Genomic DNA, 11,823 nt, shown 5'->3' with positions numbered 1-11,823 from the left:
TTACTCTCAGGCTCATCAAGAAAAGAAAGATGGCGGATGAGTCATCAGAGAGCGAGTCAGCTGTCGATCGTGCCATCTTAACTCTCTTAGGAAAAGTCAATTCGCTTCATGAAGAATGCCTTAAAGTCCGACAGAGCACATCGGGTCAGTAATCGCACTGTTTTGTTCATAACGTGGAACACGCATCGATCCGAGGCATAATTCGTGAAGCCTTTCATGTTTCCTTCATCAAACAGGGACATAATCCATAAAACTTATGTTGTATTTGCAGACGCTGGTGAGTTAGATTTATTAGACAAAGCAGAGGCCAAGTGTAAAATGTGTCTTCAACTCCTGGAAAAAGGGTAAGCATAATGATGAAACTCAGGGTGTGTCGAGGGCCACAAGTTTATTAGCCTTTCGGTTATTTAGTACTACTCTTTTTAGATAAAGAGTTAAGTTACTTACCTACTTAGTTTCTTACTCACTTACTTACTAGGGAAATAGGTAAAATCTACAGTGAAACTAGTATAAAGCAGACACTGGTGGGACTCTCACTTGTGTTTGTTTAATACAGGAGGTCTGCTTAATACTGCATATTGTAGATTGGCTCTTAAACCTCTAGTCGAAGAGAATATGCAATCAGGATTCTTTTATATAGCATTCTCAGGTAGAAAGAACAACAATCAAGTATCAGAATGTGTTTTTTTAATGAAAACAAACATTATTGTAAAATTCCTCATTATGCTGTCCGCCTAATACAGGTTTTGAGTTAGAAATTGGTATCTACACCCATTTACAGGGTTGTGCCAGAGCAGAACCTGGGGACGGCATGCAACCATTTTCCTTTGGCAACTTGTATGAAACCTTTGAATAGCTGGGTACCTGAAATTTCTGAGACAAGAATCCTTGAGCAGGCAGAGATTCTTTTAAGAGCACAACTTTGTCCTTATAGAAGTATTGAAAGTACACTGAAAGGAAAATTAATTATTGTTTTAAATTACAGTCAAGCTGCAGCTACCAAAAAGGCAGTACTTTTCAAAGTTCTTCAGAATTACTCACAGGTATTTTACTACTTACCACTGATTTTAATTTTTAGACAGTGCAACCTTAATTTTCACTCATCCTTGGTAAGAAGTAAAGATAATGTACAGTACTAGAAAATGAATAATGAAGAAATGACACTGATAATGAAGGTATTCCAGGAAAGTACAGTAATGTTTACATTCGATGAGTTTAGATCAATATATTCAACTTCTAGTGATCAAATTTTTTGATCACCTTTTAAACCTTTCTAAACAACATCATTAAAAGATGGAGCTTGGATCAAATTTTAAAATTAGTAAATAAATTTAATTTCAGGCTCTTCTTGATCAAACATATGTTCTGGAGTGCAGACTGGTAAATGCAGATTTTCCAGAAGACAAGTGTAAAGGAGACATAAGGCATTTAATTGGTATCGCAATTTTTTTGGGTTAAAAATGTTGTTTTTTTTTTAAGGGAAAATGAGAGAAGTGGTAAGGATTGAGATTAGGTTTCAAGATGTAAAGATCTCAAAGTATATTCTCCTTACTGTCCACCATACATTTATTTTAACTCAAACTTGGAGAAATTGGTGTTAAATCAAAACTGTTCTTTTAGCTGATTCTTTTTCTTTCTTCTCATCAACTTTCTCCTTAACTAATGTTTGATATTGTTAGGAAAAATTACTTTGTGGTCACTCCTGGCACTAAAAGTTGGAAAAAGAGTCTGTGGGTGAGAGGGAGAATGATGATGGATTTAGATGTATCATTATTTCTGTAATCTCAGCAAAAGTGTGATAAATTTTAGTGTTTCTTTTTCCTTCTAAAGGCCAATTGGACCAGCCTGAGGAGCTGGTGAAAGACCTGCTTGGATCAGAGTACAAAGTAAGTATTTAGTGAATCATTCATGAGTGATCCAGACAAATTTTCTCATTACAGCCTTAGTAGAATATCAAGTAGACAAGCCACGAGAATTAAGAAAAATATCAATTTGGGGGATTATTACATGTAGTTGATCCAGTACCAAATTCTCTAAATTTGCATCATAAGAATTGTAGAGCAGACAGTAAGAATTACAAGGAAGATCTTGAGAGTAAAAAGGGGTCATCCTTGGTGTAAAAACCTGACGAGGTTTTCTTTGTTTCATGAGGTATTGTTTTGCTGTACACTATTGTTTATGATGTTTTGTTGTCTTTGTTTTACATCACCCGTGAGCTTCACAGGTTTTTACACTGAGGATGAGCTGTAAAAAGGGTAAAGAAAGAAAGGGGAAGGTGAAGGGATAATACACATATGGGGTGGAGTTTAAGGTGAACATAAATGGAAGTGAAGGTATGTGGTTGAAATCACTGATTAGACGAGGAGAAAGAGAATTGGTTGAAGATGTTGGGAAGGTAGAGTGTACTGCTTTTAACAGGTAACTGCTTCACAAGTGCCACACAGATGAGGGTTTTGGTCCTACCCAGTTTAGAAAGGGATGTCAAGAGCAAGGAAGTTTGAACTAGGAAGCTGGGTGTCCGGTTAAATAGAGGAGTCAATAAAGTCTGATTTGAATGTATGGTCTGGCCAGTATATATATCTTATTAACCAAGCGTTAGGGCCGTACTGGGAGAATATTGGCCCGAGGTCTTGACAGTACAGACCTCGCTGCGCTTGGTCCATACAAAAAAGACCAAGGGCCGATATTCTTCCAGTACGGTCCCGAGCAAGCTTGGTTAATAAGAGATTTATTCTACGACTGAAGTTCAAAGGGACACAAGTTCGGTATCATTCGGGACCACTCGGGACAGTGCCCCGTCCAATACTGAGAGAATATTGAACGGCAATAGAGCATTTTGATTGGTTGTTTTTAGTTATTGGCCCTCTGACTGCCCGAGTCGTGTAATAAAAATGTAGGTATGTGTAGAAATGAATGAAGTGGTGAAATGAGTTGGTAGAAAGGCTTAAGAACTTTGTCCATAATATTGTGCTTTATATAGTTATTAAGGAGTATTGCTTCTAATTCACTCACAGTCTGGACAAATTCTAGGCTCTGACATACTAGAATGCTTATTTTGGAGACGTGGGGCTCTATTCTACATGTACTGCCACACACTGTTTAATGATCCGCTAAGAAGGCAGCTTGATACAGCTCTTATTAGACAGGTATTATCTTAAACTGTTTTATTTGTTTTGTTGTCTGTTTGTTTATTTGCTTTTATCAATACTTAAAGTTCTCTCCTCAAAGGCAACTCAGTGCACAAACCTCATGCCTCAATATGTTAACCTTTGGTCCTCTCACTCTTCCTTGTTAATCTAAGTAGAGCAGAACGCTATAATTAGAGAGGAACCTGGACACTAGTTATGATTTGCCCGATAAGGGCCTGGTACGAGTTCTTCGCACCTCGTTCTTGTTTTGTGTTCTCGTCATTCTGTTGCGAGAATGCTCGTTTATGTTAAATAAATGTCTCAATGAAATGGATAAATCCCTATCTACTATGTTGGCAAAACTTTTAATAGACAGAGATTTTGTTTCCTCTCAAATATCTACTTGCTGTCTTCTCCCTTGCAGAGTGCTGAATCAGGTGTCAAATACCTGGAGGCAATGTTATGTGTTCGTTCACCACTGATGACGGATGCAGTGACAGATGTTTCAGCAAAGAATGAAGACATGATGCAGCTTTTGAAAAAAGGTGAACTTTTGAATCGATGTACTGTATTGTACCAGCAGGTGTCTTAGTTTCTTTGCTTTAAAGAAATTACTGTGTGCCTTTTTCTACAACTGGTAAAGAAAGTTCTTAAACCGTAATCACCCCCCATGTGAAAGTAAGCTCCACCACAACGAAGTCGCCCGAACATATAAAGCATCTTATATTCGAACTAAAACATTTGGAAGAATTTAGTGTTATTCAATCTTGTCTCAAAACGATCTCGCCTAAGCAAGTACAGATAGCTACAGTAAGCGGTCATTTGTTTGTGGGAAGAACACGAGAAAACAAAAACCCGTTAGGTAGCTCCGAAAAGTCTTGTTCTCATCTAAACAGACCTTAAACTTGTCAACGATGAAACTGTTCTGTTCAGAACAACCAATGCGAAACGGTTTCTTTAGGAGCCACCCAATACGAACAGCGAACGGCTGAGGTCAATTTTTTAACTTACTGTCAAGATGGTTGGCGCATTTGTGGTTTCACTTTTATTGTTGACATGGAAATAAAACCCAAACTTAAAATAATTTACAACATAACCAAAGTAAAGCGCGCGCCCTGACTGGTCAATTTAGCTTCCCCCATTTGCCCATGGGTGTACGCTGCTGACGAGAGCAAATGCAAAGACTATTTTTCCGCACGCGCTTGTTTTTTTCTGGTCGCGTAAGATTTGTTAAATAAAAGGGAACTCTTTAGCTAAAATGTATCAATGTTATGTTATAAAACAAATGGTAAACACCACAGCGTACACTATTGAGTTATGGATGCACTTGGGAGGTTTGCTAAGCACGAAAGAAGCGTAAGAGTCGCTCGAGGCGATAGCCTCGAGCGACTCTTAGCTTCTTTCGTGCTTAGCAAACCTCCCGCGTGCATCCATAACTCAATAGTGTACGCTGTGGTGTTTACCATTTGTTAATGTCTGGAAGTTTCAGCTGAAGGCAGGTTTTTGTTTTCATCCCAGGTATCTTTAGTGATACTCACCTCCTTGCTCTTATGTATTCTGGTGAACTGTGCTATTGGCACTGGAAGATTGTAATGGAAACATCTGCAGATCAGTCTGTGGAAGAGTCGAGCGATGGGGATGAAAACTGTTCAGGGAACTTTAATTCTGTATCAAATGGAAGGCGATTTCTTCAAAAGTTTGTGAACATTGTACAGGAGTGTTTCAAAGGAAGAGGCTGGGATTGTTCAAGGGCTGAACAGATTTTGGCTGAGTTTCCTGAATGTTAGTCGTTTGAAATAGTATTTTTTTTCCATGAGGAGATGCCATAGGGCGTGTTTCGGTTAAGTGTTGTAAAACTAAAACAGTAGTTATCACCACAACCAAACAGATGAAGGGAAAATTTCACAATGATGTAATGAAAGAAGAAACAGGAAAACTTGAAGTGACCAAAAGGCCAGCGGTTTTTAGTTCTCTGTGCTATTAGTTGATTTTTGGCAAGGGTTTTCTATTCCAATCACACAGCGTTTTGGCAAAAGAAAAATAAGGTAATCTCTGATTCCTTTCAACGCAGAATTGAAAGATTCCCGAATTGCAATTTCAACTGTCACCAGCGTCTCAGCTCTTCCTTTTATCATACGTAAAAAAAAACTGACCCGTGTTATGAAAGGAAATGTGCTACTCAAAATATTTGGTTGAAAACGGGTCAGAACAGTGTCACGACTGGTCACACAATCCGTGGGATTGTGTGACCAGGTTGATTGTGTGACTAATCTGTAGAATTTGTATTACAGAATGACAGTGGTGAACGCAAAAGAAATTTATTACAATATTTAGGTTCATTAACGAAGTGTAAACCCTGACTGTAGGATGTAAATAGTACAACTTTTCCTGAATAGTTAATAAAGAGCGATTTAAATTCTGTTTCATTACTTACGTAATCCCTTGAAGCTTAACTCTTCGGAGTTAACAAAAGGAAATTTATCCTTTCATTCTTTCAACATGAAAGAAAAAATATCAACTTGGGAATATTGCTTGGTTTAAAACCAAATTCTTACAACTTAAAATACAGTAAATGCATGGTAAACATTACGGAGAGTTGAAAGTAAAGAGGTAAGAGAGTTATAGAACAACATCATACCTTTGTACACTACATGATTTTTTAGAACTATCGCTAAATATACTTATTCAAAGATGAATGGAAAGGAAAATGAAGAATTTTTTTGAATTTTTCCATTTTGCCTTAGGATCAATTTTAAAGACGTTTATCTCGGGTCTGTTGTCGTTACAATTTAAAAATGTCGACAGCTTTCGGTCGAGTATCTTTCTTTCACTTTCCGTGCATTCCATCAGTTCTGTAGCTATTTACAGGCGTATTACACTATTGAAATTAGATTCTCGGAATTTAGCGGTTAACTGTTGTTCATGAAAGTTTCGAGTCATCGATTGCATCATCCGGAAGAGAAATGGATTATGGGTGACAATGTTTACTCTTATCCTCCCTCGTAGGGAGGAATGTCACGCAACGTTCCCTTTCCTCTCCCCCAAGAGTTGAGTGACTTTCCAAAGAACGGATTCGAAGGACTCTATGTTTCCTTCCGGCTTCTATCGCTGAAGGTTTGTCTGTTGAACACTGGCTTCGTTTGTCCTTTGTAACTTACATACGCCACCTTACAAGTGGGGGATAAACACGGTGTGTTGGTAGCAGACAACAGACCCTGTTTTTCTTCTTCGTTTTTCGCTTCAGATCCATCTGATAGAAGGCTGGGGTCCACAGCAGGGGAGGGACGTGGAGAAAATTGAGGAGGGTCGTCTAGTGCAATCGAGGGAGAGGTGTAAGAGAGACTCTCTGGTGGTATGGCAAAGTAACACTCATATTTATCTTGAATTCCTTTAGCAATGTTTTGAAGGCGTGAGTTTAATTCTTCCCTTTTTGTCTTGTTAAACAACTCGTCTATCTCCTTCTTGGCTTTTTGTTTGGCAAGTTCTTTCGCTTCATTATGGTAATGCTCCAAAGCTTCCTTGGCTTCAACATGGTGATAATAATTAAGACTGGGTATTTTAAGATGTCTTCCTTTCTGAAGGCATCGGCGAACAAAGATTGCGGGAAAGAGAACAGACATGGCTACCAACGTCAGAGACCATCCGGCTATTTGACTACGGGTTTTGTAGTTCTCCTCTTGCAACCTGGTGCGTAAGCCGAGTGTAGAAGAGCATTTTTCAATTGTGTTATTCGCAGTGACTTCACTGGTCAGAGAAGGACCGAAATAAGCGCATGTGTAGTACTGGTGCTGTAGGAAGGACAAAACTAGCCAAGCGATCGGAGCGATGGATGCTCGCACCAATACGTCAAGTATCGTTAAGAACGCTTTGAGATAACGGCGGGTGAGAGTCTTCGTCTTCTTTTTTGCGACAGAATTCCTTCTCGGATAGCCCCATAAATCTCTATCCACCAATATTCCAATAAGGAACAGAAGAACGGCCGGCGCCCACAAGAAGGCCAGTCCGTAAGCGTAGTGCCCTTCACAAGGACAGCTAAACACGATGCTTTCAAAGAACCCCTCAAGACCAATCGTTAGAGCTGCTATTGAACCGTACATCAGAGATCGACGAGACCTTTTAAATAGTCCTTGTAAACTGGGGAGGACGGTGTTCATGTTATCTGAGAAGACAGCCAAATTAAGGATTCAGACGAAACTGCTTTGTCTGCAGGAAGACGTTAACTCAGTGAATGCGAACACAACGTGCGAAAGTTGATTTATATTGCATGCATCTCAGTTGAAATATAATTTGCCGACCAGGGGAAAAAACCCAGTCTTTTTTTGGTATAATAGAATGAAAACCTTTCAGTTTCAGCCAGTTTGACAAGGATTTGTTTAAGTGGTTACAGTTCATGTTTGAACCGGATGTGAAACAGGAAAAAACAAAGAACGAAAACGGTGCCGCACCCAACCCCTACAATCACAGAATGACCCTTGGTGACAAGCTGTCGAAATTTCCATGACACGAAAACGAAAGTCTCTGTCCTTCCTCACTCCTCTTAGAATGATTAGGTAAATTAAAATGTCTAGCGACTGGTTTCGATGTGTCCTTGTCATTCCTCTCCACGTCTCGAAGGTGTTCTCGGAATCGGTCACCTAGTCGTCTGCCTGTTTCGCCGATGTATATCTTTTTGCAATAAGTGCAAGTTATACAATAGATTACATTGGCGGAGGTGCACGTGAAGTGATCGGTGATCTTAATGGATCGTTTGGGTCCCGATATTTTATCGAGAGACTGTTTGAGCAAGTTCTGCGGTTCCAACGCTGAAGCAGCCCTTGAGAAAGTTAAATTACGTTTCTCCATTTGATTAGTTTGTTTATGGTTGTAAATCATCCTATCTGTTGTTGATTTTTTCCAGTTTAGACCAGTCATTACAATGACAGAAAGGCCCGAAATAAAGCCAATTGACCTCTTGCAACTTATCTCTTATGCCTCTATAGAGGGAAAGATTTTTGATCGCCGCAGACACTAGGGACCTTACGCAATCAGGACGGCAACGCCAAGGAAGACTTCGATTAAAAAAATTAATTTCTACTCTTAGTTAGAATTTCAAAAATGGCTGCAGGAGCTTACTGGCGGCGCCACAGTTCAACTTTAGCATGACGTATAAAAGTAGCGTTGAGTTCCAAATGGAAATTAAAATAATTTGCCGTCGCGGTTTCGGTTCGCAAAAGACGCAAGTTTTGGCGATTTCACGTTATGGTTTTGCATAGCACGGCTAAGAAATGTACAAAGTCTCAAAACGCACGTGCTGAGCTATTGTTCTGCCAATTAGATCTCTTGTTTTTCCACGCCCTCGTTGCCGTCGCCGTCCTGGTTGCGTAAGTTCCCTATTTTCGCTTCCAACAAATACCTAAAGATAACCAGTGATTGATGTCTGAATGAGGGGATCAAGGGTCATTACAGTCTGTATACAAAATATGTCATGAAACCGAAAATACGCGCCACTAATGAGCAGTTGCTTTCATTAAAATGTACTTGACGACACATAGAGCACTTAATATGTTTGGGAGGAAAATAATGTCGATTAAGAGAGAGGTATTTCAGTTCAAGGCCGTAAGTTTTTTTTTTTTTGTCATTGAAAGTGTGTTATGTCATTGTAATAAAATCACAGTCTGAGTTGTTATTTCTGGCGGCTGAGAATAATCAATTGTTCCTTTCTTGCGTGATATCGATGGTATGAACATAAAAAATGCTTCCCAGGCTCTCCGTGCTATTCTCCCCCATAATCACACCAGCGAGGCAGTTTTTTCTATCCACCTCTCTCGGCTATTAGAGAGAAAACAGCTGTGACTCTCTTCAAACAGTACCGGAGTTTCAGGCATGTTCGAGGTATGCACTAATTGTCGATGTTTAAAAGAAAAAGAAACTTATTATGAACGAACCGTATGTAACGTCATAACGTCACAGACAAGACGTCATCAAATGGAAAATGAGGCATAGTTTGAAAGCTTGACTGTTTTCGAAATGTTGACGAAAAAGAAAAGCGTGGTTATTTGCCATTATTGTGATGTTTCTTGCCCTGGAAACCTTTCTTTGGCGAAAACCAGCCAAAGAGATATTTTCATTTGGTTTAGCTCCTCTTACACTGATCAATCACTTGTTATGTTTGAGTGAGAATTTGAGAAACCTGATTAAGTGGTCTTTTAGGGGCATTGGAGTGTTGTCCATGAACACGGGTCGCATTGAACGCAAACTGATTGCTGGGTAAATGTCATGATACAGTTGCGAAAGCCGTGAGAGGTCAATGTTAATTTTAGCGGAGCTTTAAATAGAGCGTTTCATTTTGATGCCTCGTTCACAAGAGTGGTCTTATGGCGGTGAAAGTTTTTGCGTTGAATCAGTTTTCCTTGGTAAAGGTTGCTTCTGATTGTTGGGTCGATATCACGAAAACGGAAGTTGGCATGACTCTAATTGTTAAGCTTGGTAAGTTGACGCCCAAGGGAAATCTACTGCTATGTGTTTTGATATCTGACGTATGATCTCTTCATTGTCGCCTGTCTCTTTGTATTTCTCAAACAAAGCTTCCACTTGCACTTTAGCTTGTTCTTTTGCTAAAGGTTTTACCTTCTGGTTGAACAACCTGATTTCTTCTTCGGCCAGATAATGCTCGTATTCCTGTTCATTTTTTATTCCCGTATTGGACCTGGAAAAACATCGATCGAGGGAGATTAAAATCGTCGCAAAAAGGATCGTAACCGACAGCAGAATAAATCCAATGACCTGTGACTCCGTGTTAGCAGCTTCGAACTCGGTTAAAATTTCAGGATATTCATCTGACGTAGTTTTATTAAGTCGAGCCTCCAGTGAACCCAGCTTTGCACAGACGTAATACTTCGTATCAAATAGAGCAAACAGAAGCCACACTATGGGAGGGAGGGTGCTGAGGTACACGAATCTTCTCGAGCGTTGCCAGATAACTCGACGAAGATGTGTAGGAAGACGACAGCACCCTGCTACCATCTTCCAAAATGACGTTGAGATTATCAGCGCGAAACAGAAGAACGCCACCACTGGAACAAATATAAACAACATGCTATACAATCTATGGTAGCGTTCAGGGCACTTGAAAACCAACTTGTTCAAGAACTCCTTCAACCCCAAAACAAGTCCTGATAGGAAGGCGTTTTGCAAGGGAAGTTCCACTTTTTTTAGAATTTCTTTCAGAGAAGAAATTCCGCCCGTCATCAGTTGGCTTAAACTTGGGTTTACCTGGACGCTTTCCAAGCGCTCCGCCATTCTTAAACCAACGGTTTAACACAGAACCGAATAAATAGAGACAAGTGGTTTGTAGTTGCTCTTGTTATTAGTTGTAATTTTACGGTTGTGTGTTTTGGACATATGCAAAAATTCCTCGACTACCACCCGCTGCATACCCGCCAGTTAGATTAGCAGGCTTTGTTAGGTTGAGTCTAGTTTCTTAAGTAGTTCTCAGTACGTTGTGTTGTCCTCCTGCAGTATTAGTTTTCATAACCTGTCTCAATTTAACTGGCGAGCGTTTTGGCGAAACATGAAAAAAAATCTTTTGCACGTCGATGACGTGAAAACGGAAGACTCATTTACATAAATAATACATAAATGCTAGTTTTCCCTCTACACAATAGTAGGGAATACTTGTTTTATGAAATCAAAGAGAGGAATGGCTTTTACATGTGAACACTAATTATTTCCAGAATATCGAAAAAAATTCGAGATTAGATTGTGTCTCGGGTAAAAACGTTCAGCCGTGTATGGGTACAGAGACGGAAAATGCTGGGCTAATTTTGTGTGTTCATCAGTAAGGACGTTTGTAATGTTTCCTAGTGAGAAGTGACTTACAGTGGAAGTGTTTTGCGTCGAAATTGTAATAATTAAGCTCTCCTTTGTCGTGACAATTATGTCTGCCTGTTCTTGTTATGCTTGTGGTTCACTCACGCCCAGGAATGATCATCAGGAGATGTTAAGCCACTTGTTTTTACATGCAAGTGCGTTAGCGGGCCCCTTATTAGCGTCGCAAGGTTAGATTTTAGGTTGTATATTCAATGACAAAAATCAACACTTAAACATGTGCCCCAGGATCGTCCCGCATTAATTGGTCCATAGGCAACACTATATTTAAGGTCGAACATTGGTACTTTTACCAACACTGTTAATGGAGTCAATTGAATATATTCTTCATCGATCTTGGTCACGTCAATTCGCTAATGAAGTCCACTTCAAATCACTTCTATTGATCAAAACTAGTAACGATATATTACTACGAATAAAGGCTGATAGTTTCTAAAGAAACTGTTTGGGGCTGCGTCGGCGGGGGTAACGAAATAATTTGAATATATCAACAAAGTTGAAATGGTAAATTGGCCACCGTTACGATTATAAAAAGCTGACGTTTCGAGCGTTAGCCCTTCGTCGGAGCGAATAGAGGAATTGTGGGTTTTGTGTGCTTTTAAAGGCAGAAAATGGAGCTACGTTATTGGTGGGAACATGGCAACGATAAAAATAAGAATAAATTAGTGGAATGAAAAGCGTTCGTTGAAAACTGTGGGATTTAGACTGCCGGTTTGAAAGATGAGCTTTTGTTCAAGAGTTTTACGGCTTTCCGTGCTACCTGCGTGTAAGGAAAGACCGCAGATTGCCATATGTTGCTTAGAATGATTAGGTAAATTAAAATGTCTAG

General features: G+C 39.6%; 3 protein-coding genes across 3 annotated transcripts; 1 reads left to right on the top strand and 2 right to left on the bottom strand.

The window, feature by feature from the left end:
* Nucleotides 1–10: 10 nt before the first annotated feature.
* Nucleotides 11–5,549, top strand: LOC111323117 (RAB7A-interacting MON1-CCZ1 complex subunit 1). The gene is made up of 8 exons (XM_022926411.2): nucleotides 11–144; nucleotides 272–344; nucleotides 986–1,043; nucleotides 1,342–1,435; nucleotides 1,831–1,886; nucleotides 3,015–3,146; nucleotides 3,553–3,673; nucleotides 4,647–5,549. Exons 1-8 carry the CDS (start codon nucleotides 30–32, stop codon nucleotides 4,913–4,915), a joined length of 918 nt encoding a protein of 305 aa, XP_022782146.2. The 5' UTR covers nucleotides 11–29; the 3' UTR covers nucleotides 4,916–5,549.
* Nucleotides 5,431–9,530, bottom strand: LOC111323116 (calcium homeostasis modulator protein 6-like). Its single transcript, XM_022926409.2, has one exon. It carries the CDS (start codon nucleotides 7,280–7,282, stop codon nucleotides 6,212–6,214), a length of 1,071 nt encoding a protein of 356 aa, XP_022782144.2. The 5' UTR covers nucleotides 7,283–9,530; the 3' UTR covers nucleotides 5,431–6,211.
* LOC111323110 (calcium homeostasis modulator protein 6-like) lies at nucleotides 8,715–10,458 on the bottom strand. The gene has a single exon (XM_022926404.2). The coding sequence runs from the start codon at nucleotides 10,404–10,406 to the stop codon at nucleotides 9,585–9,587; it is 822 nt and encodes a 273-aa protein (XP_022782139.1). The 5' UTR covers nucleotides 10,407–10,458; the 3' UTR covers nucleotides 8,715–9,584.
* Nucleotides 10,459–11,823: the final 1,365 nt, after the last annotated feature.

This window comes from Stylophora pistillata, chromosome 11 (assembly GCF_964205215.1).
Source record: "Stylophora pistillata chromosome 11, jaStyPist1.2, whole genome shotgun sequence".
NCBI lineage: Eukaryota > Metazoa > Cnidaria > Anthozoa > Scleractinia > Pocilloporidae > Stylophora > Stylophora pistillata.
The sequence above is the reverse complement of the archived record's forward strand: the minus strand, read 5'-3'. Positions and strand labels throughout refer to the sequence as shown.